A 27,207-nucleotide genomic window follows, 5' to 3' on the forward strand; every position below is an offset into this window, starting at 1 on the left:
GTCATTATTCTATGGGGGTCACTTTACAACGTTACACCTATCCGGTCTTTTCAAAGTACAAAACAATTCTTAAAACGATTGAATGTCGTCGTCTACATGGTTAGGGACGTATCTATGAGGAAGTATTTCTGAAAATCAACATAGAGTACTCACAGTGGTATCTTTCGATTATTTTACCCTATATAATCATTCTTACCTATTGACTATATATATAGGGCATTCTCGTTCATCAAAGCGATGAGTTATTTTTATGAGATTTATCATTATCAAACCTCTGATGAATGAAAATTTATTTAGGGTAAATTCGAGAGACAGCCCTAAGGGAGTACTTACATTAATGACAGAAATTGCTTTACCATTAAATTTCGTTTTCCACATTTTCCTGAAAATATAAGTACCTTATTTCTACCTAATTTGATGTAAATTGTCTTTTGAGGCATTTGACATAGTCACGTAAATTATAACTATTAAACGTTACGGTTAAGAACAAAAACGGCGGCCATTTTGTTGACCTTATTAATTGCCATTTAATATTTACAAATCTTTCAACCACCACCTGTTTCTGTGCCCAAGCTTAAAAGAATAAATAGGTTTGCGCTGAAGAAGAAGAAAGAGGAGAAGTAGGGTTTTAGCTTTTAAAAGAGTTATAGAAGGGTGCTGCACACTGTCCATTTTAGGAGCACCCTTCAGCCCTCATGGAGACCAACATATGCACCCTTCTTCCCTTATGGAGACCAACATATGCACCCTTCTTCCCTCATGGAGACCAACATATGCACCCTTCTTCCCTTATGGAGACCAACATATGCACCCTTCTTCCCTTATGGAGACCAACATATGCACCCTTCTTCCCTTATGGAGACCAACATATGCACCCTTCTTCCCTTATGGAGACCAACATATGCACCCTTCTTCCCTTATGGAGACCAACATATGCACCCTTCTTCCCTTATGGAGACCAACATATGCACCCTTCTTCCCTTATGGAGACCAACATATGCACCCTTCTTCCCTTATGGAGACCAACATATGGGTCCTTCTTCCCTCATGGAGACCAACATATGCACCCTTCTTCCCTTATGGAGACCAACATATGCACCCTTCTTCCCTTATGGAGACCAACATATGCACCCTAGCTTCTTCCCTTATGGAGACCAACATATGCACCCTTCTTCCCTTATGGAGACCAACATATGGGTCCTTCTTCCCTTATGGAGACCAACATATGCACCCTTCTTCCCTTATGGAGACCAACATATGCACCCTTCTTCCCTTATGGAGACCAGCATATGGGTCCTTCTTCCCTTATGGAGACCAACATATGCACCCTTCTTCCCTTATGGAGACCAACATATGGGTCCTTCTTCCCTTATGGAGACCAGCATATGCACCCTTCTTCCCTTATGGAGACCAACATATGCACCCTTCTTCCCTTATGGAGACCAGCATATGCACCCTTCTTCCCTTATGGAGACCAGCATATGAACCCTTCTTCCCTCATGGAGACCAACATATGCACCCTTCTTCCCTTATGGAGACCAGCATATGCACCCTTCAGCCCTCATGGAGACCAACATATGCACCCTTCTTCCCTTATGGAGACCAACATATGCACCCTTCTTCCCTTATGGAGACCAACATATGCACCCTTCAGCCCTCATGGAGACCAACATATGCACCCTTCAGCCCTCATGGAGACCAACATATGCACCCTTCTTCCCTTATGGAGACCAACATATGCACCCTTCTTCACTTATGGAGACCAACATATGCACCCTTCTTCACTTATGGAGACCAACATATGCACCCTTCTTCCCTTATGGAGACCAACATATGCACCCTTCAGCCCTCATGGAGACCAACATATGCACCCTTCAGCCCTCATGGAGACCAACATATGCACCATTCTTCCCTTATGGAGACCAGCACTGACAACCTTCTGCCATCATATAATTCAATACTGAAGACTGTCAAATAGTTCTGTTGTTTTGATTAAAACTTAAAATATGATTATAAATACTTTTTTGTAAAAAATGATATTTGGCAGTTGACATCAATTATATCTTCATTTTAACTCAAATTCAAACACTTTTGGTCAAGTCTAAAATGTTCCAATTTCTAGTCAGTCCGCTAGATGTGCCATTTTCTCCATTACCGCCATGCCCCTCGTCTGCAGCACCCTTTCTCTTTTTTTTAAATCTGCCTAAAACCCTAGGAGAAAGGAGGATGTAATTTGAGAAATCGGGATAAAATGAAATATGAAAATAAAGTCTAAGATATGGGTGAAACCTGGGACCAATAATACTCCCAGGTGAAACTTAGATCTACCCTTGCCTAATATATATGCACAAATGAAATTTTTTAACTGTTGTGCACTATTATGTTTAACTTATTTGACTTTAATAATCGAACAATAAAAAGGTAATTGTTTGCGTACATATAAAAAAATAAGCCTTTATAAATGGGGTTTTCACTGATTGGGAGCTACGTGGCCACAAATTTCCCACTTTGAAATATCACTAATATAGGAAAATGTCGCTAATATTGTTGGAAATGTTAAGTGTAAGGCAGATGAGATTATCAAGGAGGAAAAGAATAGGGAAGATATAAGAGATATAAATAATCTTGAAAAGGGACAATGATAAAAGTCACAAATAACTTAGATTATATTTGAAGGATAAACGAAGAGTAAAAGTAAATTTTAGAGGAGATCGGGCAGAATATAATGATGATGATGATGATGATGATGATGATGATGATGATGATGATGATGATGATGATGATGATGAATTTGCAAAATGAAAGAATAAAAATTAGAACAAAATAAAAACATTTCAAGATTAACGACACACACTATGTGGAATTTTCGCGTACATCTTTCATTCGTGTATTGAACGTACAACTTCATTCATTTTAATCGCCCGTGACCCAGAAAAACAAAAACACAGATGGCGCTATAACAGGTGCTCGGACGTCACAGTCCTAATTTGGAAAAGTGTCAATATCTTAGGACGAAAAAAACACGCATTTTGAGGACAAATATACATGCATATTCACTACAAACCGTGTTATGGTTGTCATTTGTGTATCATATAACTATTGTGTTGTGTATTCAAGTCGGAAGTATTCAAAGGATTTTGCTTACAGAGAAAATTGATGTGAACTTGATGATTTGGAGATGACCCAAAAAATATTGGTAATTGTTCGGAGTTTTTTTTGCAGTGTTTATGTTTTTTGCGTTTACGATATTGTTACCGATACTCATACGGCGTTGAATTATCAATATTATGGTTAATATTATCAGTTTCGTTTGTTTTGACGAGATATCATTGGGTATAAACTTGTGCCGTGCAAAGATCTGCTGATAAAAAATGGTTTATTTCGGCCGCCATGTCGATTTAGAAAATTGACCCGGTGAGGTCATCAGGATTTGGGATGCTTTTCCGTCATAGATTAATTTTACGCAATTTGAGTTAGTTCTTTTGCTTGGACGATTTCGATTGTGTGACCACTGTTATGATTTGCTGTAAAATAAATAAATACACGTATGACAGCTTTAAACACATTGCAGAAAGTATTTCAGTATAAATTAACCCCATTTTTTTTTTCAAACGTGCATTATGACTTACAATTTGATTGTTATTCAATTATTCGCATTTTACAATATTTTATGCTTAAATTTCCTATGACCAAAACCAATAGGCAAAGAATACAAGGACTAACACAAGTTTGTAAATTAGAAATAGAAGTTTGGGAAAGATTTTTGTTTTTTAAATGTGCACTTAATGAACTTTTTCTTATTAATCAATTTTGTGTGAAAATCATAGTTCGTATTGCGGAAGGTTTTAGTATAAGTCATTTGTGTGACCTGTTGCAGTAGTGACGTTTACAAAAATTACAAATTATTTTAATTTAATCAAGATTAGGATTACAAAACGAACTTACAACAATGTGTCAGATAAAATAACTTTTCGTAAATATGTATAAATATGTGTAGTTGCATGTTTATAGAGGCACGTTATCTCGCAAAAAAAATAAAAATCTTATAATCTGCATGATATGTTGGATGACACTCAGTCAAGTGTTTTTTAAGCCCCTTTTTCGAGCCAAAATTTGGCTCTATTCTGAAATTTACCCCCTAGAAAAGTATAAAAAAAATCCCATTTCATATTTTTTTTTATTGTTTTAAGAGCAGAAATATAGCAAAGGGAAAAATATTGAGCACTATGAATTTGTCAGTAGTTTTGTTGAAGAAAAGCTTTGAAAACAAGTTGAAAATAATATAATTTATGTTAGTATTTTTCATCTTTTTATCAAAAAAATGCTATTTCTTCCTCACTATCAAAGGGCCACACCACCATTCCATTAAAAGCGAAAAAGAAAATACTGGATAAATATTTATATAATGTTGTAATAAATTGTTTGACATTTGTGGTAAAATGAAGTAAGTTTTTAAGCGAACTCGTGATATTTGTATATTCAGGTGTCTTTAAATAGTAACGGTTTCTCATTTTGTTGTTGCTAATTTCTAATTTTGCTTCTTTTCTTTGCAGGATCGATTTGAAGATATTAAAAATTTCTTCTGAAACGAAGATGAGACGAGATCTTAAATGAAGCCATTTAAGAATTAATATTCTCGGATTAAGAAGGCTAGCTCTTTCTAGACTCCCATTTCATCTATATTAAGAAAATATTTCATAGAAAACACAAGTGGATATTATGTTGATATATGTCATTACGACTTAGGAATCATGCCCACAATGTGCTAATATTGTGTGTAAGAAAAATATAAAAAGCTGGAATCCGTCAGATATTTATGTAAGAAAAAGCTGGAATTTATATGTTGAATGTTCAGTGTTTGTTAAAAGATAAACATTTATTCTTGTGTGCTCAGTTCCGTGTACATTGTCGATAATTTCATAAAAGCCGGATTTAGTATTTGAAAATTTTAGTGAAAATATTTTGAAAAGAGTTCGTGTGTTGCATTTGAAAAATGTGAGCAATTCTTAGTAAATAATGAATTAAACTGAATTCGAAGAAATTCAGAAAAATAAAAGTGTTTGTTTAATATTATTATCAATATAATCAAAGAAAAAAATCTTGAGTCCAATGTTCAAACCTTTATGGCCTGATTAGTTGTGAGTTCTTGGAGTTTCTTGTGAACAGACACACACGTGAACATGTTTGTGAAGTTAATTACTCTTTTGGTGATGGAAGTGTGGGCGTGCCTTGCTGCGACGCAACATCTGCGTAAGTAATCTTTACAAGTATTAAAATATACATTGTATAATACAAACATATATATATGTACATGTATTCTCTTGTCAAAAAGCTGCGACACGTCTTTGTATTAATGTGATTTTTAATAGTATTTAAATATATACAGTATACATGTACATGTGTTCCACTGTCAATGAGCTGCGACACATCTATGTATTAAAGTAATTTTTAATAGTATTTAAATTTACAATATATACATGTTATTGCCCATTCCAAGGGCTGTGACACAATATCTATGTATTAAACTAATTTTAAATAGTATATAAATCTATACAATATACATGTAATTCCACTGTCAATGACTGCTTTACAATATCAATGTAGGCAATTTTTAAAAGTGTTTTATATATACAAGATTCATGTTATTGCCCTGTCGATGTGCTGCGAGGCAACATCTTTGTACTAAGTAATTTTCAAAAGCATTAAAAAGATTCACAAATATATGTTATTCTCCTGTCAAAGGGCTGCGGCCCCTTTCCTCTGGTGTGTAGGCCCTGGCACAAGGCTCTGCGAATACACATGAATAGAGTCTTACTTAAGAGTAACTTTTTTAAATATATAATAGTACATAGCAGCGTTTAGAGCTGGGAAAGTTATAAGACATATATTATGTATTAAAGGCACTGTGGTCACCAGATGGTCCCAAAATCAGCAAATACAGTATTTTCTCAAAACAAGCCTAGAATTGTCAATACAAGCTAGTATGTGGCCAATAATACACCATTATACAGGCTAGTATGTGGCCAATAATACACCATTATACAGGCTAGTATGTGGCCAATAATACACCATTATACAGGCTAGTATGTGGCCAATAATACACCATTATACAGGCTAGTATGTGGCCAATAATACACCATTATACAGGCTAGTATGTGGCCAATAATACACCATTATACAGGCTAGTATGTGGCCAATAATACACCATTATACAGGCTAGTATGTGGCCAATAATACACCATTATACAGGCTAGTATGTGGCCAATAATACACCATTATACAGGCTAGTATGTGGCCAATAATACACCATTATACAAGCTAGTATGTGGCCAATAATACACCATTATACAGGCTGAAAGGAATAAACACAACAATCTTGTTGGCCCAAAGCCAGTCTCAGCTGAGTTTTCCTGTTCAAAAATAGTGCGGAATGGTTTCCCTGTTTCAAAAAGCGCTGAATGTTTTTTTCCAAACACCTTGCAAGTCACATGATTGTTGATATTTTCAGCAGTCTTAATATTTGCAGCAATTTCCATGTTCTTGCACTGTTCATCCTTTCACTCTCTGGAAAGTGTGTACATTTAGCATGTGAAATTCACGTGATGGGTGTTGATAAAAATACTGACTTTATTTTTAAACTTACTGGGACTTACTTGTTAGACAAACCCAGTAGATTTTGAATTGGAAAAATATGCTCTCACATAATCTACTCAATAAATCTGTCGAAAGCGATGAGATACATCAGTTAGTAGGATTCAATGCATTGTACACAATTTTTTCTTGCAATTGTATCATCTGGTGTCTAGTCCCTTTAAATGGCAAAAATGCAAGATTCTGTTTTATCCCATGACACAATCATTGCCAACCATAAATAATTTATTCATTTTTCCTTCAAAAAACCAATATTTACATGAAAAACTACAGAAACATGCTTAAAAGCCAAAACAAATGATCAACAACAACTAAAAATCAGAAAATCAGAATTATTTTTGTCAAGGGTCGAGGGGTTTTGCTACATGTAATGTAGGTAGAGTCGGGCTGGCCTAAATACGTCGTTTTTTAGGCCTTAATTGAAATTCCTGGGCAACATTCCTTTATCAAACATGTTACCTCAAAACGTGTTGCAAGAACTAAGATCAGCAACAGCTTGTAAATAATTAGGAAAAAAACATCCAATATTTTCTACAAACCAGCTTTTAATGCGCCTCTAAGAATGATATCATCAATATTTGGCCTAGTTCTTTTAAAGTACGGAGTAATAGTTAGATATTCTGTATGGAAACTATCAAGAAAAAATCGTATCATCCACAGGGTTGTTAAAATAATGTTAAACATCTGGAATTGGAATTTGGTCTTTTAATATTCGTACGGTTTTACAGTGGTCGAAATTAGCACATTATTTATAGCCCGCAAGCCCTGCACTGGTAAAATGTCTTCCAGGCTTGTTCAAATTCTGAATTTTATATACATGTAGCAGGGCTTGTTCAAAAATATGATTCCATGCAATAGTATTAGAATTCGGGCTTGAACATCCGAAAGTCTAATTTCAATGACTGGTTTTACCATGTTGACTTGTTAATGTTTTCAATCGCTGTTTTCAAGTACACATGAACAGTCAGGCCTAATTAAAATATTTGTTTTGGGTAATCTGACTGTAACCTTGTAAATGTTGCCTTCCCTAGTATTTTGTAAAAAACACACACACACACAACATTTCGGTCTTCCCACCATGAACCCATTTGTTTTTTTAAACATAAACTATCATTAATTTTTGACAGAATAAAACTCCCATAACAACAGCATTTTATGAGTGACATTTGTAGGAAATAGAGCTATATGCAAGGAAATGATCTTGGCATTACCATAAGTAGTTTGAAAAGAAAAATCCTTACCTTTTTATTATGAAACCCTACCTAGTTATTAAATTAATAGGGATGTACCTAAACAAAATTTAACAATTATTTTTTTAGGCCACATCAGAATAAGACTTGAATGAACAAGCCCAAATTATTACTGTAGTGGTTGAATACAGTAGTGCATGGGTCTCTAGATTTTGAGCAAGCCCAAGAATCATTTTACCATGGCAGGGTTTGTGGGCATGCACTAATTTCTTTCACTTAATAAGCTCCAATAAATTATTGGAAAGGTTAAAAGTAAAATGTGTTAATGGCCATTTTATAATGAGCGTGGGGATAAAAAAATGCTATTCACTTTATACATGGTACACTATTTATTAAACATCTAGAAAGTAATAAAATGTTTCAACCATCAAATATGTGAAATTTAAATATATGTATTTATAATCATAGTATATCAGTTAAAAACAAAAGAAATATTCTGATACAGTAGGCCTAGTTTATGGAATGTTGGTCAAATTAGATCCCGGCTGTTTATCCGTTGTTTATTACAGTTTGTGTCACAGCAGTGGTGCAATTTCCTGTGTATATGTTATATTGCTAAGGTCCATTTAGAGTTGAAACTTTTTGAGTAGATAATAGCTTTGTCTCACTAATACATTGCCAATGTCTTTTAGTAAAAAGTGTTAAAATACATCGCCACCTTAGTGCAAGAACTCAATATCTGCTTCTATATATATATATATGCAGTTATTGAGTTATTGCACTAGGGTGACGACATGCAGTTATGCAGATCTTTGGTAATTCAAAATTTAAATAATAAAACATCCAGTACTGCACAGCAGGACACTAAGATCTGAGATCTGATAGACAGCAAAGGGCAATTAATAAAGATTAAGATTGATGCACAGAAATTGTGTACTAAACTGGTATTGGGGCGGGTCACTTGTAGAAAGTTTAAACTAGGCCTTAAAGTAATTAATTCTACGAAGTCAAAAGGGCGCTCTTGCTGGTATGAAGAGGGCAGAATGGGCTGCTACCAAAAAAAAGTACAGGGTCCAGCACCTTTCTATGACTCTTAAGGCCAAAAAATATATATTTGATTCTGGTTAATCCCCCCTATCTACGAAATAGGCACTGACCCTCCCATTTTTATAGTCAGTTAAATTATAAATAAATAAATAGAAGACAACTTGCATATCATTTTCCTATGATGACAATAACATTCTTAAATAAAGCCTAATAAAAAAAGCTTACCTACCCTACCTGTGTTTGAAAAGGATGTAACCCTAACCAAACCATTTTTTGGACTATTAATTTAGCTTAAATCCGAATTAAATGTACAAGAAAATTATATTACCTCAGAAAGAATGTAACTCAGTTAGAGGGTGTTTAAGTTACCAATAACTTCAAATTTATCTTAATTGTGGTAAGCCGTAAAAGATTTATTATGTACTTTATATGCTCAGAAGTTCGTAACTTATATGTATACGCCTTGGTCACAATATAATGACAAAAAGTGTTCCACAAAAGGTAAAAAGTAAAAGTATTCAAATAGCCAAATTACATACGTTCCATAACAGTAGGGTCATGGTGTTATAATAATTCAAATAAAATCATTAGGTTCGAGCTCCAGTTTTTTTTCATGGAGGTTTATGTATCAAGGAATACTGAAAAAAAATAATTTCGTGATGTATATTTAAATGCTTTTGATAATGTGACAGAACTCTTTTATAATGCTTTATTTAGCCAGGCTTGTTGCATAGGTGCCAAATAAACAGTTATGGGCAAAAGAATTGACTTTATTCCTTCTTAGTAGAAATAAATGAGATTTAACCATAAATGTCATGATATTATTTTGAATTTGACTGCTTGTAAATGATCTACCATTTTTAGAAGCCTAAGGAAGCAAATAAAAGTGATTTTTTCTAACACCAGAATCAAAAACAAACAAGGCCATACCAATTTTTCAGCATTATCTTGATGCATAATTTTTTTAGATCACTTTCTGTATCCGGTCCGAAGTGTCTACGGATGGGACAAAAGGCACACTATATATTTACATATGAACTTTAAGGTCAGTTACAAACCTAGTATCAACATCTCTTGTTGCAAAAATGCTAACAGAACACAAAAATGAAGTACAAGATATTTAATATTTCTAAATTTCAGTAAGACAATCTTATACAATGTAATTGTAATTTGATAATCGGACCTTTTAAGTTCAGTTTTAAGTTGCAACTTTCAAAGGTGAAAATTCATTGAAATATAATGGTGTCAATCAGTATATGTTTTAAATTCCTCATTGAACACCAAATGTAAGATTTTTCACTAGTTCAGTTGATAGAAATAGACATGATGTATATGTACCATGTGTTGTAAGTGTCTACGAATGGGACATAAAACTATTTAATGTAATACCAAGCTGCAGACATAAGATATTCCCTGATGGTATCCACAATACTTATACTGTATCCAGTGACTAACTACTTTAATGTTTCAAGGAAATTTCAACTTAGAAACATGTTACCAGGGCATTTTCTTAAGTACCCACAGGTCTGACTATCAGACCCATTCCTAAAGCAAAGTATATGATTTTTTTTCCAATCTTCAGAAAAAAATCCCAATCAAAAGTTAAACAGTGTTTTTACCTGTACTGGTTCATTCAACATCCTAAAATTATGTGATGTAAAGTTGTGGGGATAACTGAATTCAGAAATCATTGATTTGCATCACATTCAGAGATCATTTGAAATGAAAAATAAGTATCTGTCATGATTCATTGCAATAAATATTTACACCCAAGAATTAAGATTTCAGCTGTTTTAGGGCTTTTGAAAGGGAAAATAAACTTATATTTAATAATTTCCTCATTTGCAGGAGACTGAAAAGCTTATTATTTTAACTGTAAATTTTCCCAATTAAGGCATAATTGTGACGCAATTTTTTTCCAAAATGTCTAGGATCCTTCTTCCAAAAGTGGGCAGAAAAAGCCCTGATAACTGATATATACTCCAAAACTGAGAAACTGTTCTGAATTATATGTAAAAATGACATTTTGTCAATGACCTTTTCTTAACTACTTAAAACTCCAGAAAATAAATAATTCATATGCCTCGGCCAAGGTCATTGTCATTACTTAAAAATTGAGATTGGATGTTCTCTCCATCGAGTAACTTGACATCTTTTTTATTCAGTACTTCTCCGGACACATCTACTGACAAATAACAGTTCCTGCAGTCAGTCAATCTTTTCTTGTCTTTCTTGGTTTTAGTTTCCACTTCTTTTCATTGGTGTTGTCTATTTTCCCTGTTGGTCGCCTGTATAATATACCGTATAAATATTTATTCAATTGGCTTTAAGCGGTTTGATTTTTTTTGTTTTATCAGGTTATATAGTATGACTGGGATTTTTTTTTGGAATTATTTTTACCGCATGTGCCTTGCAAATTGGGAAAAAAATGTCGCCTTTGGAAAAATACAAAATCAGGCCAAAATAGCTAATATAGTGGCAAATACATGTGTTTTAACGTTTTTATGCATACATTATGTTGTGAAAGAGTAAGAATTGTCAAGACCTTGTTTATATTTCAAGAAATTCATTGCTTTTTATTCATTTGTGTAATGGACATTTATCATATTGGGAATTTTTTGTAAAAAATTGGGAAAAATGGACAGTTTTTTGCAGGGGGAAACAGCCTTTAGAAGGTAGTAAATTGCACCAAAAAAAGTCACTGTATGATGAAACCAATCTGACACTACCTGTTAAGGTTCACGTAACACGAGTATCGGTGTATCGGTGAGCGGTAGTAGTAGTATAAGGCCTAAAAAAAATATGTCTACCCGACCCTACCTATAAAAATGCGCTGACCTTAACTATTTTTTTCCGTTTCTGAGCAAAAAAAATATTCGTTAGCGAATAGAGAGTTACGAAGGGAGAATAAATGCAGATTTTATTCAGAATTATTGTTTATATGATAAAACAAAGTCAGGCAATGACAGTAATGTAGGAAAGACTGCCATGTGCAAGAAAACACTCAGAACTTATGACAGATTTTGGAAAAAAAACAACAACAAAAAACAATCCCTACCTACCCTACCTAGAAATTTTGGGAAGGTTACCCTAAACAAACAATTTTTTTTTGGGGGGGGGGGCCTAATTTATGTTTAAATTGTGAACAGTCCAAAAATTGAAGAACCTTTCAGCGATGGTTAGCGCACTCATTTCTCATCTAGGCGAACTGGGTTCAATTCCTGGCCAGGGCTCTTGTCAGTGTGGTCACCAAGTCCGACAAGTGGGTTTAATACTCTGGGTACTCTTGTTACCCCCACATCACAAGACCACACACTAGAATAAAATCGTGCCAACAAAAGTGATTAATATAATGTTGTTATAACTTATTTCACAATCATTGTAAAATATATATTAGTTTAAACTGAACTGAACTAGTATAGAGGCATTTTATAGGCATTTCGCGCTGAACACTAAGAAAATTAGCATTTATTTATGGTCTTTAAAGTAATAAGTTGGTGGCCTGCTGACTTAACCCTTATGTCAAACCAAGCCATGTTAGACCTGCCAGTGTATGGCTTATCAGTTCATTGATTATCAGTAGCCAATAAATAATTAGCCCCTTTATGTACCCCTACTGCATAGGAGATTATTGGAGAATATTGGAAAATTGACCCTTATGCATATCAAACTTATTTTCTAGTAAAACTTATTTTCATGGTAAAGGTTCATTTGTTAATTAAAGGCCTAGTTTTATGAATGTTTGGCATGACGATACCCTGCTGTGCATCTGCAGGGCCAATTCCCTGTATATTTGTTTATTGGCTCAGGGCCATTTAGGGTCCATTTCGATAATAAAACTTCCAAACCTGCACAGCAGGATACTCAGATCAGAGATCTGATAAGACAATTAGGCAATTAGTTGAAGATGAATTCACAGAGGTTGTGTACAATACAGTTGTTTTTTTTGTGTTGTTTTTTTTTGGGGGGGGGGGGCACTTATGGAAGGATTAAACCAGGCCTTTAAAAAGACCAAAAATATAAACACTTAAGCATTACTTAAACCCTACTTCAACTTTTACATGTACGTGCAGATACAGGTAAACAAACTTTCACACACACATCGTGTTTTCCATCTTTATCAACAAAATAATGTATATTTAATAATAAACAACACATACCACTCTATTTAAATTAGTAATACGGTTTTATAGCATGCTGTTGATATAAATGTCATTTTTGTGAGTTACTGAAGCATTTTATTAACAAGTCGCTCTTTGACATTAAATATAACCTTCAAAACAAATCACATCTAGTGGTTTAATGACCTCAGCAGAAGAGAACCAAATCAAAAAGATCTTAGCCAATAAAAACGTTGATAAAATTCGAAATAAGGTTTTTATGTGATTTTGATCTCGTAAAATACATATTGCGATGCAATTAAACGATGGTGGAGGCAATATACGAATTGTATAGAAAAGAAATAAATGGGATGGGAAAATACATTAACCATGTAGACAAAGAATCGCCTGTGTATTCATGTTGTTTTTTTTGTTAAGAGATTTGATAATAAAATTACTCCTACATTGAAAACAATATTACATACTACCGGTATATATATATATATATATATATTAAGTTAAAGTCAGTACTCTGTCTGTATTGGCCTATGTCTTTGGCCTAAGTTTGAGACACATATATTCTGCACTAAAATTGTATTTATTTCGAAAGACAAGCGCATTAATGCTCTTAAGGGCATTTTTTCTGCGTTTAAAGCACATTTTTTTGGCATTTTAAGCCCATTTTGGTAAAATGTGTATTGTTTGGGGAAGGGAAAAACATTATCTTTAATGGAGCTTTTTTTTAACAGAAAGTGTGTAAGTAATTTGAAAAAACATTGTATTTGCAACGTGTATTGCAAGTTTTACCATTTAATCGCTCTTTCAATAAAAATTGTACAATTAAATAAATAAATTCTGTTTTTAGGAGAGGTTCACAAAGTCAGACTTAAAAGTGAATACAACCCAGAACTTGTTACTTAATCTTGTGAACAGGAATTTGAACCACCATAATTATGACATGAATATCTATAGTCAGTGTTTTTTTCCTGCATTTTTTGAAGGCCAAGTCAAGGAAATCTGATTTTATCTGATTGGGGAAAATGTCATTTTGACAAAAATTGGGAAAGGGATGCACTCATACTCCCAAATAAGATGTACCCTTATTAATTCAATTGTTTTAATTCACGGAAAAGGGTGAATACAAAATGTTTTTTATGAAGGATACTGCGCTTAATTTGAAATAACGGTGCAAAAAACACGGTATTTCAGTATTTCTACATTATGAGACGATAGATGATCACTGTAAATCTTTTAGGACCCACCAGTCATATAATATCTGTGGATTTTCAGCTATTAATTTAATTACACATTTATAATCTTTTAATCAGTAATTAGAATTTTCCATCAATGCATTTTCTTAAGAAAGTAGTGAAAGGTTTATCACTCAAAATTTATGTTTGTCACACATACATGTGTATGTATTGATTTTAAATACGAGTTCACAAATTCTTCCATATATAAAACAGTCTGGATGTCCAAATTTTTTTATGAAATTTAAATGTAATAAAAAAATCAAAACAAGACTCAGGAATTTCGTTTTCACATTAAGGATTTTTAAAAAATAAGTTTTAGCATTCAAAATTGGTAAGAATATTGACCCCAGAGTGGTTAGAAAAACCAACAACCTAAAGCATTGCAATAAAATATTTTTTTATCAGGGGAAACTTATCCTGTAGAAACCATTCCACAACCATTCCTCAATTTTCTGATCTTTGTACAAGATAAAAAAGGCAGCTTTCTTTACAGGAGTATAAAGAAGGAACCACTTGAGTTTAAGATCAAAGGATTAAGATTGCCTATGATAGGAACCTCTTGTCTTTATAAACCCTTGACCTTTTGTTTGGAAGAAATTGGTTTAAAGTGTAGGCTAGGTTAAATGCTACCACTGTTAAGGGTTAGTGTATTATTACAGAGATTTTGAAGCTATCAAGATTAAAAGAGGTGATAATTCGGATAAAAGTGATAAGTTGTAAGATTTGAGCACTCAAAAAGATGTTCAAACAACACCGTTCCTTTTATCTAGGCATGGCAGTCCATGTACTCACACTTTTTCTTTGGCATCCGCATGGACTCACACTTTTTCCTAGGGACCACACAGGACTCACACTTTTTCTTTGGCACCTAAGCATGGACTAAACTTTATTCCTAGGGACTCACACTTTTTCAAAGGGACCTCACAGGACTCACACTTTTTTGTAGGGACCTCACAGGACTCAACACTTTTTCCTAGGGATCACACAGGACTCACATTTTTTCTTAGGGACCTCACAGAACTCAAACGTTTTCATGGGACCTCACAATACTCACAGTTTTTCTTTGGGACCTAGATTCACACTTTTTCATAGGAACCTCACAGGACTTAAACTTTTCTTTGAGACCTGGACTCACACTTTTTCCTAGAGACCTCAAAGTACTTCCACTTTTTCTGATAGACCTAGGGCGATATTCAATAACCAACTTAGATTGAACTTAAGTTTAAGATTAGGATCAAAGTGCTTTGATTGGCCTGTGGCCTGTTTAGCTGACCAATAGGCTGAATGGAATCACTGAGGCATGTCTAAGGATAAGATCTTCATTGAATACTGGCCCTGAACTCACACTTATCTCTAGGTACAATTTAACACTGGACTTTCCACTTGTAATTTGTCGGACCTGAACATGCTCTTTTTTTTGTTTGGACCTCCCAGGATTCACAAATTTTCTTGAAACTCAAATCACTCTTCTGATTTAAACAAGGTATAATGGACTCATTATAAATCTTTTCTGAAATTTGTGTTAAAGGTGCACATAGTAGGTTGATGCAAATTTCTCTCTTGTTTTTAATTTAAATGCATAACCATGTTTAACTTTGATTTTAATGATACAAATGCTGTGGTTTAGGTACAGATTAAAAATAAATAGAGATATTTTGGCCTTTTTTTAATCGGGGAATTTGTGGCCAATTTGCTATTAGTTGAAAGACCCCATTTATAAAGGCTAATTAATATTTTTTATCTGTACATTATCAATTGTAACCTCGGCCCCCTAGGTCTGGGGGGATACTGGGGATAGCTGGGGAAATAGGCCGTGTTTTTACCTTTCAGGTGGCCCCGCAGTGCTGGGTGAATGTGGTGGTTTTGTCTTGGCACAAAATATAGCGGGAATTTGGGCCTTACCTAGGGTCCCTGGGTTGCGGGGGCATTTGGCAGGGATTTGACCATCAGGAAATTTTATCCGGGGTTGGCTGGACCAAAAGTCAAATTCCCCGCTATTTCCTCGGACCGGGGGGGGGGGGGGGGCGTGGTTACAATTGACTGGTGCATTAAGCATGTGCTTTTGTTTTATTTCGATCATTTAAGTGAAATGAGTTAAACATATAAATGCATTAAAATTGCCGTATTTATTTTGTGCATCAATCCGAGTTTAAACCTTTATCGAGTTTAAACCTTTATCGAGTTTAAACCTTTATCGTGCTCAATGCCCCTTTAAGCAATTAAAATCTGGAAAAAAACAGTAATTAAGCCATAGACAACTAACCCCAGAATTACAGGAATTGAACCATAGACAATTCACCCCAGAATTACAGGAATTGAACCATAGACAATTAACCCCAGAATTACAGGAATTGAACCATAGACAATTTACCCCAGAATTACAGGAATTAAGCCATAGACAATTAACCCCAGAATTACAGGAATTAAGCCATAGACAATTAACCCCAGAATTACAGGAATTGAACCATAGACAATTAAACATGGGACAAACAAAATAATTTGTGTTGCCAATTTCATTTTGCGTTATTAGAGTTTTGTTTCTGGTTATGTTTCAGGGGGAAATTATTTTGCTCAGATATAATGTTGTTTTGAAAGACTCTTGACATTACAACCAGGATTTTCGATATTCCCCATAATCTTCTACATAATTATATTGGATCTCCAGCGCTGTTTGCCTCAGCCTTGGCCTAATTCACGATCCAGTATTTCTTTGAAAGAGAAATTACAAATTAAATTTTCTCTCGACCTCCCATTTTTCCCTTTCTCATATTTTTCTGATTCACTGTCACGAATCGCGAGCCTATTGGTTGTGTCCAATAGCGGAAGAAAATTCTGCACGATTAAGAAATATCTAGGGTAAATCATGTCGTGTTTACTAGTGTAATAGAGGCCTAGAAAAAAAGCGTTTTCGCCTGCTATGGTGTATTGATTGAAAATTGTGTTCCAGCAAATAACGGATCAATTAAGTAGTGCTACAAGTTTTTTCTAGGGGAATATAGCCGAGGGTCTGTCCTAACATCAATGATTGTATTGTACATTAGCTAGTGTTGGGAATCGGTTCCAGTTTGACTATCTTAAATCGGTTGCAATCAAGTAGTCGATTATTGATAATAAAATCGATTTTTGACAATGACCTTTATTGAAGTTTAATTCTTGTAAAATAACTCGTAATCCATCGATTTTCGATTGTTCTTGAAAGTGCAACATTACTAACAATAGCTTTATATTTTTGGCGCCGTTCAGCTTTAATACATTCATATGATTATTAATTGAAAAGTTAATATTCAAAACAAGTCTGTTTTTTTGTTGTTTTTCAAGGCGTAGTGATAGCCTTCGTGTTGGTGTCGCCGTCTGAACATAGCCAAGATAATATGCGTTGCAGGAACTTTTTTAATTTTGGGACATTCATAATGTTCCCCTTAAGAGTTACCAAAACAAAAATCATCAAAGACTCTGAAGCGGCTGTTTATCTGGACACTGTCTGAGCTTAGTGCAAAATCTTCAACCTTGGCCATTATTATAACTTTAGCGTAGATTTTTATCTAGTGTCCGCAGAGTTTCGCGGAGTTAACCCCTCTGAGGAACGCCGAGTTCGTTATTCTTCGGTCGACTGATCACCCTCCAAGGGCCTTAAATTCAAACTCAGAGGAAAGCGGACAGTCGATAAAATCATTGTGTTGGCTGCGATAGCAAAAATCCGCGGAGGGAAACGGAAAGTGGGTCGAACTCGTTGAGTGTACTGTACCATTAACAAAAATCTCTGGTAATTTCGTTTGAACAAGTTCAGTTGCTTATTGAAAAATAATCTTGTCAGATTCACTTAACTGTCTGGAAACTGGAAATGTATAGTCTTAATCATAGCGATTGTGGTGCAAAAAAGGGCTACAACAGAATCTGCAGAAAAGGTTTTGAAGTCTAGAAGTAGTAAGGCGAGGTTGAAAGATTTTTCATTCAAACGTTTTATCAACAAAACTGTTTTAGGGTCATAGTTTTTAAAAGCTCGTTGAAATTGAGCTATGCTCAACGCCTAATTTTTGTAAGCCTGATAAAAATGTCATACTCTTCTTACGATTATGTTGACATTCCTGTCCAAATTAGGGCACAATAATTTTAACCTTTGTATGGCCAGAATTAAAAAATATTTAGGTTTTCGTCCCCATCTACGCCTGTGTGAAATTCTCCCACCCAAAAGTCTTTTGTTTCAACAATTCTTTTGCTGTTAATAGCGAGGAATTGTTGAACATTAATTTTGAGAAACTACCCTTAAAATAAAGGTTTATATACATATTTTCGTTTAAGTTGAAAAAGCAGACCACCCACTCAACATTTTTTTTTCATAAATTCTGATCATACAGTATCTTAAAAATAAATTCATCTGGCCTAATAGGTTTCTACTTTATTGCCTGACTTCAGTCAGATTTAACAGGAGGCCTTTGGTTGGGTATTTAAGCTTCAATTCACAATTGAAATGTTCTGAAATCGTTTTGAATAGCTAATGTAACTTGATCGCAAAACTTAAAAGAACGGTAGCACAAAACTTGATACCCTGTTAAAAGGCTTTGGGTGACCTCTAACATGTTTTTCATGAATAGCTTGTAACATTGTAACCTCAGATAGGGTAGGATCATGTATTTTATAGTGAAGAGAGTAGTAAATTTGGCGCTCGTTTGTCTTGTTTGTACCCCAAAGAAAATGTAGGATAAAGTTGAAAATTAAATCTAATAGCTTTGGCAAACAAAAAACACTGGTAGTTTGGGTGAAAAATTAAAACGCTAATTTAGAGACTTAATAATTTATGCATCTGCGCTGGGAATTTCGTTACTTTTAACAAAGATTTAAATATCTATTCGCATTAAGTGGGGGAATATTGAATTAGAATTGATAAGGCTGAATGAAATGCAATACGGCACACATTTTTTTTAAATTCAATTTAATGACTTCTTCATAGGGGTGCCCTATTAAAAGTGGAGAAGCATTTTGGAAGAAAAGTGGGGGTAATTTATCAGGGAATGTAATAATGTTTTTAATTGTTAATCTAATTAGGTTTAAAATAAAGGGGAGTAGAATTTCATAACAGGCTTTGTTGTCGAAAAAAGTAATTGTTTTTAAATGCAGCCAGAAATGATAAAATATGAATAAACAAAATAAAACATGTATACAAATAAGCATGTAAACATTTGCTTAGATTAACATGTAAACAGATAAACATGTACATAAATAAACATGTACACATAAACATGTAGACGTATACACAAATAAACATGTACACAAATATGTTCACAAATAAACATGTACATAAATAACATGTTCACACAAAGGAAGGAGGGTCTTGGGAAAGTTGCCAGGCATCAGCTACAGCAAAGAAGGGTAAAAAGTTGGATGCCATGGGAATGTTGGATTGTCAGGTGACCCCAAATGACTTTGGTATCATAATATGAAAGGGTTTTATTACACAGATAAAGATATTGCAAACATGCTGTTTTGACCTTGAAAGATGGAAAAATTGGTCATTTGATTTCTGATTTTTGTTGAAAATTCGATATTTTCTTATAGCTTAATAGTAAAGCTTTAAGCCATAGAAATCAATTTTCAACTGTTAAATATGAAAACTCCAATCCATTTTTTTGTCAGCAGTCTTGGTCATTGGTTTCCAGACATTGACACAAAAGTTTGCTAATTCCAAGACAAAAAATAAAAAGTTGTAAAATACACATATAGGTCAGTCTGGGAAAGTGCAGCTGTAAGGCCTAAAATGGCTTGATAAAATGCAAATCTTAATTGAAATAGATTGGTAGATGAAAGTAAGAACCAAAAAGAAAATAATCCCTATTGTGTAAATGTTTTCCTCAGGATTAAAAAGTTTAATATTTAAATTAATGCTATGTTTGTTTATATTGATAAACCTTTTAGTACTGAAATCTAGGCTAACAGTCAGGGAGTAATAATTAACTTGAAGGTTATGCGAGGCCATCGAGGCCATGGGGGGAATAGTAATTAAACGGAGTGGAATGGTAATAAATATAGAAGGGAATGGGGGGGAAGGTCACATTAGGACAAGGTTACATTAGGGCAGCTAAGTCAACGACTGCTACAGCTGGTCTATGAACAGATGTATCTCGCCATTCTATGCAGTTTAAAAGGCCCATAGGCTACAGTCATGGATTTGAGGTAATACAATAACTTTGTCTCCCATGACTCCCCCATTTATTTGGAATTTGGAATAAAATGTTATTGCCATCGCTGTTGTTGTCCGTCCATCCGTCCGTCAGTCCATATGTTACACTTTATTTCATTTCATTTGACGGTAGTTTTTTTCTCAAACATATAAACAAATATACTGACCTAATCTGAGAGTAATTTGGCAGAATAAAAAGTTTTATTTCGGACATTATTACTGATTGGATCTAACTGTTGATACAATGCTTTTTACTACCACCTATTCTATTAGCAGATCCAATGCTTTTTACTACCACCTATTCTATTAGCAGATCCAATGCTTTTTACTACCACCTATTCTATTAGCAGATCCAATGCTTTTTACTACCACCTATTCTATTAGCAGATCCAATGCTTTTTACTACCACCTATTCTATTAGCAGATCCAATGCTTTTTACTACCACCTATTCTATTAGCAGATCCAATGCTTTTTACTACCACCTATTCTATTAGCAGATACAATGTTTTTTACTACCACCTATTCTATTAGCAGATACAATGCTTTTTACTACCACCTATTCTATTAGCAGATCCAATGCTTTTTACTACCACCTATTCTATTAGCAGATCCAATGCTTTTTACTACCACCTATTCTATGATCAGATCCAATGCTTTTTACTACCACCTATTCTATGATCAGATCCAATGCTTTTTACTACCACCTATTCTATTAGCAGATCCAATGCTTTTTACCACCACCTATACTATTAGCAGATCCAATGGTTTTACTACCACCTATTCTATTAGCAGATCCAATGCTTTTTACTGCCACTTATTCTATGATCAGATCCAATGCTTTTTACTACCACCTATTCTATTAGCAGATACAATGCTTTTTACTGCCACTTATTCTATTAGCAGATACAATGCTTTTTAGCTCCACTGGCCGAAGGCCATGGAGCTTATGTCGTCACAGATTGTCCGTCGTGAGTGCGTGCGTGCGTGCGTGCGTAAACTTTTACTTTAAATGACATCTCCTCTGAAACTGATAAGCGGATTTTGACAAAACTTCACAGGAATGTTCCTTTGGTGGTCCTTTACCAAAATTGCTCAAATGGTTCCGGTCCATTGCACAATATGGCCGCCAGAGCTAAAAATAGCAAAATCTTTAAACGACATCTCCTCTGAAACGGTTCGGCAGATTTTGATGAAACTTGACAGTAATGTTCCTTGGGTGGTCCTTTATTAAAATTGCTCAAATGGTTCTGGTCCATTGCACAATATGGCCGCCACAGCTAAAAATAGCAAAATCTTTAAACGACATCTCCTCTGAAACGGATAGGCAGATTTTGATGAAACTTGACAGAATTGTTCCTTGGGTGGTCCTTAACCAAAATTGCTCAAATGGTTCCGGTCCGCTGCACAACATGGCTGCCAGGGCAAAAAAATAGAAAAACCTTTAAAGAACATCTTCTAAGAAACCGATGATCAGATTTTGATGAAACTTAACAGAAATGTTCCTTGGATGGTCCTTTATCAAATTTGCTTCAATGGTTTCGGTCCACTGCACAAGATGGCCCCCAGAGGTAAAAATAGAAAAACCTTTAAACGACTTCTCCTCAGAAACCGATGATCGTATTGCAATGAAACTTGACAGAAATGTTACTTGGGTAGTCCTTAACCAAAATAGCCCAAACAGTTCTGGTCTGCTGCACAACATGGGCACCAGAGCTAAGAATAGAAAAAAACGTTAAACTACATCTTCTCAGAAACCGATTATCAGATTTTGATGAAACTTTACATAAATGTTCATCGGGATGCCCTTTAACCAAAATTGCCCAAATGGTTCCGGTCCGCTGCACAACATGGCTGCGAGAGTTAAAAATAGAAAAGCCTTTAAGGACTTCACGAAAAACATTTTAACCTACTAGCCAGTTGGACTAGCATAATGGCATATTTTACTAGTCCGAATGACAATCTAGTAGTCCGACTATTTTGCCACATTATAAAACTGTATGCTTGAGGTAAATACCTATTTCAATTGAGCAGCTTGCAGTTTGAGTAAACATTTCTTTATTATGATGCTCATGCAGTGATAGGGAGTGACATCCTTCTGTTGGGAATAGTGCTCCTTGTTTTTCAGAACCTATGGGTACTATGTAAAAACAAAAGGCATCTTGCTTGAATAGACTGTAATAATATCAACATGGTTAGAAAAGAAATGCCATGCTTTAATAGCTTTGATTACATTTTACTACTGAATTACCTCCCTTTAATAGAAAAAAAAATAATGTCTTAATTTTTCACGTATAGCATCTTTAAATAATTTTTAAACAATAATAATTTATGAGTAAACATATAAGCATAAAGTTCTCACAAAAAGATCAATTTAAAAACCTTACATTTATACATAGGAAAGTATATATAGACTGAACATTAATTTTCGTTTAAGTGACATTCTGAAAGTTTATGAAACAGCTATTTTTAGTAACTTAAATGGCCGAAAAGTGTAAGTGAAACACCAAGTCGATTCTATCTCGTCAGTTCTTGTTCAGGTTAGATATTTGCTTCATAATCTATTCAGATTAAATGTTAACCGATGATCAGATTTTGATGAAACTTGACAGAAATGTTCCTTGGGTGGTCATTAACCAAAATTTGTTAAATGGTTCCAGTCCACTGCACACCATGGCTGCCAGAGCTAAAAAATAAAAAAAACTTTATACGACTTGTCGTCGAAACCGATGACCTTTTTTCGATAAAACTTGACAGAAATGTTTGTTTGGTGCTCCTTTACTCAAATTGCCCAAATCATTTCGGTCCACTGCACAACATGGCAGCCAGAGCTATTAAAGTAAAAATTTTTTTTAAATAACTTCTCCTCAAAAATTGATGATTGTATTTCTATGAAACTTGACGAAAATGTTCGTTAGGTGGTCTTTGCTTGAACCTTTTGGCCAGTGGAGCACAGGCACTGATGTGCCTCTTGTTACTACCACCTATACTATTAGCAGATCCAATGGTTTTACTACCACCTATTCTATTAGCAGATCCAATGCTTTTTACTACCACCTATTCTATTAGCAGATCCAATGCTTTTTACTACCACCTATTCTATTAGCAGATCCAATGCTTTTTACTACCACCTATTCTATTAGCAGATCCAATGCTTTTTACTACCACCTATTCTATTAGCAGATACAATGTTTTTTACTACCACCTATTCTATTAGCAGATCCAATGCTTTTTACTACCACCTATTCTATTAGCAGATCCAATGCTTTTTACTACCACCTATTCTATTAGCAGATCCAATGCTTTTTACTACCACCTATTCTATTAGCAGATCCAATGCTTTTTACTACCACCTATTCTATGATCAGATCCAATGCTTTTTACTACCACCTATTCTATTAGCAGATCCAATGGTTTTACTACCACCTATTCTATTAGCAGATCCAATGCTTTTTACTGCCACTTATTCTATGATCAGATCCAATGCTTTTTACTACCACCTATTCTATTAGCAGATACAATGGTTTTACTACCACCTATTCTATTAGCAGATCCAATGCTTTTTACTGCCACTTATTCTATGATCAGATCCAATGCTTTTTACTACCACCTATTCTATTAGCAGATACAATGCTTTTTACTACCACCTATTCTATTAGCAGATACAATGCTTTTTACTACCACCTATACTATTAGCAGATCCAATGGTTTTACTACCACCTATTCTATTAGCAGATCCAATGCTTTTTACTACCACCTATTCTATGATCAGATCCAATGCTTTTTACTACCACCTATACTATTAGCAGATCCAATGGTTTTACTACCACCTATTCTATTAGCAGATCCAATCGATGCTTTTTACTACCACCTATTCTATGATCAGATCCAATGCTTTTTACTACCACCTATTCTATTAGCAGATACAATGCTTTTTACCACCACCTATACTATTAGCAGATCCAATGGTTTTACTACCACCTATTCTATTAGCAGATCCAATGCTTTTTACTACCACCTATACTATTATTTAGCAGATACAATGCTTTTTACTACCACCTATTCTATGATCAGATCCAATGCTTTTTACTACCACCTATTCTATGATCAGATTTAATGCTTTTTACTGCCACTTATTCTATGATCAGATCCAATGCTTTTTACTACCACCTATTCTATTAGCAGATACAATGCTTTTTACTACCACCTATGCTATGATCAGATCCAATGCTTTTGACTACCACCTATTCTATGATCAGATCCAATGCTTATTTTACTTCCACCTGTGTTATGATCAGATTCAATGCTTTTTACTACCACCTATTCTATGATCAGATCCAATGCTTTTGACTACCACCTATGCTATGATCAGATCCAATGCTTATTTTACTTCCACCTGTGTTATGATCAGATCCAATGCTTTTGACTACCACCTATGCTATGATCAGATCCAATGCTTATTTTACTTCCACATTGTTATGATCAGATTCAATGCTTTTGACTACCACCTATGCTATGATCAGATCCAATGCTAATTTTACTTCCACCTGTGTTATGATCAGATTCAATGCTTTTTACTACGACCTTGTCTCAAAACTAGTGGAGTGTTTACACAATACCTGTGTTAAACTTTTGTTTTAGCTATGAAGATTAATTCGGTCATGAATAGTTTATTAATGTTATTCAGCCTGTTATTTGTTTTGTATTTGTAATTCTTGATTACATTGGATATGATATGAGAAGAGTGCTTAACATCTTAGCCCAGATTTGAGATATAAAATATACACTAGATAGCTTCGCATAGACTTGTTCTCCATTTATCTTGTGAAAATTCTGATGAAGTGAAGAGTTGCCGTGATAAAGTGTTGAGAATTGGACCGAATTGTTACTATCGATAATCAGGGATATAAACGATCAATGATCGATTAATAATCTATTCCCGTCATACATGTGTATAAACCCCTCTTTTTTTCATAAAAATACTGTAATAATTTACAGTATAACATGAAGCTTCCTCAAAGCTGAATATTAAAGATATGTTATAAATATCTCCCATACATAATATCCCAATTTTCACATTGAGTTACTCCTGGGAATTTCTGTCTCAATTTTAATGATTCAGTGATGAACTTTACATGAAATATAGGTGAATTAAATACGTAAGTTTCCAAAATGTCTGGTAAAAAGGTTTGATATGAAGATTTGACCTTCACTCCTGGTATTTTGAACAAAATATAATACTATTCAGGGGTCGACACTAACCATTTTTCCAAGGGATCCCGAAGGGACACCAACATTTGAAATCAGGTGTCCCTTCATGAAATTAGGAGTCCCTTCCATTTTTTACATTTTTTTCATTACTTAACCTGTTTTAATAATAAATCTAACTTGCACATACAGTGTCTTTTAATCACCATATTATACATGTTTTCAACAGCATGTAATGACAAGTTAATAGTACAGTGTCAGACATATGAACCTCTGGCGATGGCAAGAGGAAGATATGGGTCTCCTAGTCAGTAGATTGGGTTCAAAAGCGGTAGAATGTCTAAGTCCCTTTTGTTTTCAGTCAAAAAACAAAGATGGATACAATGTAAACAAAAACTTGATGGTTGGTACTATTTTTAGATTTTTGTAAAATACGCATTAAATAAGTCATGGTTCAAGGTCTTGACATATGTCATTGCCTTTGATTAAGAAACATTTGGACTATTACATCTGGCTTGTGAAAACTCAAGATTATATTAAGTAGAGCTGCTGATCAATCAATCAGACTGCCCAACAGGTGTAGTGCATACTGGAAGAGCAGACGACCGAAAAATTGTGTATGTTAATTTTTGCGCCAAAATGTTGTAAAATTTTATACATTGATTGCATTAATAAAACTTTGGGAATTTTATTTCTATGTTGTTTCGATCAAAGCATAAAACAAAAAATGTTGAATAGTAGGATTCCGGTATTTGTGCCGTAAATGTTAATGTAACAACTCGAAGGTCGCATCATTAAGTCATCACGGTCAGTAGTGTTGGCATCTTTTTTGGGCGGTTCTGACACATAAGCAAACTAATTCAACATAATTATTGTACCGATAATAACAGTCTGTCACCTCTGACCTTGTTGATAATGCAACAAAACGGAAGTGTTAACCCGCATGCGCACTGTGAAATGACCTGTTTATTTATAGATTCATGACGTAACTATAGTCAAAAAGTGAGCCACACTTTCGCTTTAGTGTGTGCAACGTATTAATAATAATATCATTTTTGCATGCACTTTAAAGAAATTTAGGGGGACCTTAATTTATGTAATAAATAAAAGAAACGCTATTTATTTATTGATGTTTAGCTTTTATCGGTCAAAATTTAAGTGTCCTGACAGAATACGGGACTTTGAAGTTCAGGTGTCCCTCCCGAAAAATTGGTGTCCTTGGGATCCCGGGACCCCGTTAGTGTCGAACACTGCTATTAAAGGGGCTTGACACCACATCCATACAATTGCAAGAAAAAGAGAAAATTGTCAAAAACTTACATTAAATTGATCATCGTTGTGTACAATGATGTATCACACACATGATAAAATTGCAAGAAAAATGTTTTTTGGTAAAATTTTACATTAAATCGATATTTTGTGTGCAAGGCTTTGAATCTTACTTACTGATGTATCACATCGCTTACGACACATGCATCTTTCGCAGTTTATGCTCATTTTTTCAATTTGAAATTTACTAGGATTGTCTACCACGTAAACCCAGTATGTTTAAAAATAGTGTCAGAATATTTATTTGTACTCATTA

General features: G+C 34.4%; 1 protein-coding gene across 1 annotated transcript in view; it reads left to right on the forward strand.

Annotated features, from left to right (window-relative positions):
- The first annotated feature begins 3,003 nt into the window (after positions 1–3,003).
- LOC128224280 (uncharacterized) overlaps positions 3,004–27,207 on the forward strand; it is a 76,578-nt gene continuing 52,374 nt past the window's right edge. Inside the window, exons 1-2 of the mRNA XM_052934088.1 lie at positions 3,004–3,196; positions 4,554–5,250. Of these exons, the coding sequence (XP_052790048.1) occupies positions 5,181–5,250 (70 nt within the window). The 5' untranslated portion in view covers positions 3,004–3,196; positions 4,554–5,180. The remainder of the gene's footprint in view (positions 3,197–4,553; positions 5,251–27,207) is intronic.

Source organism: Mya arenaria, chromosome 17 (genome assembly GCF_026914265.1).
Source record: "Mya arenaria isolate MELC-2E11 chromosome 17, ASM2691426v1".
Classification (NCBI taxonomy): Eukaryota; Metazoa; Mollusca; class Bivalvia; order Myida; family Myidae; genus Mya; species Mya arenaria.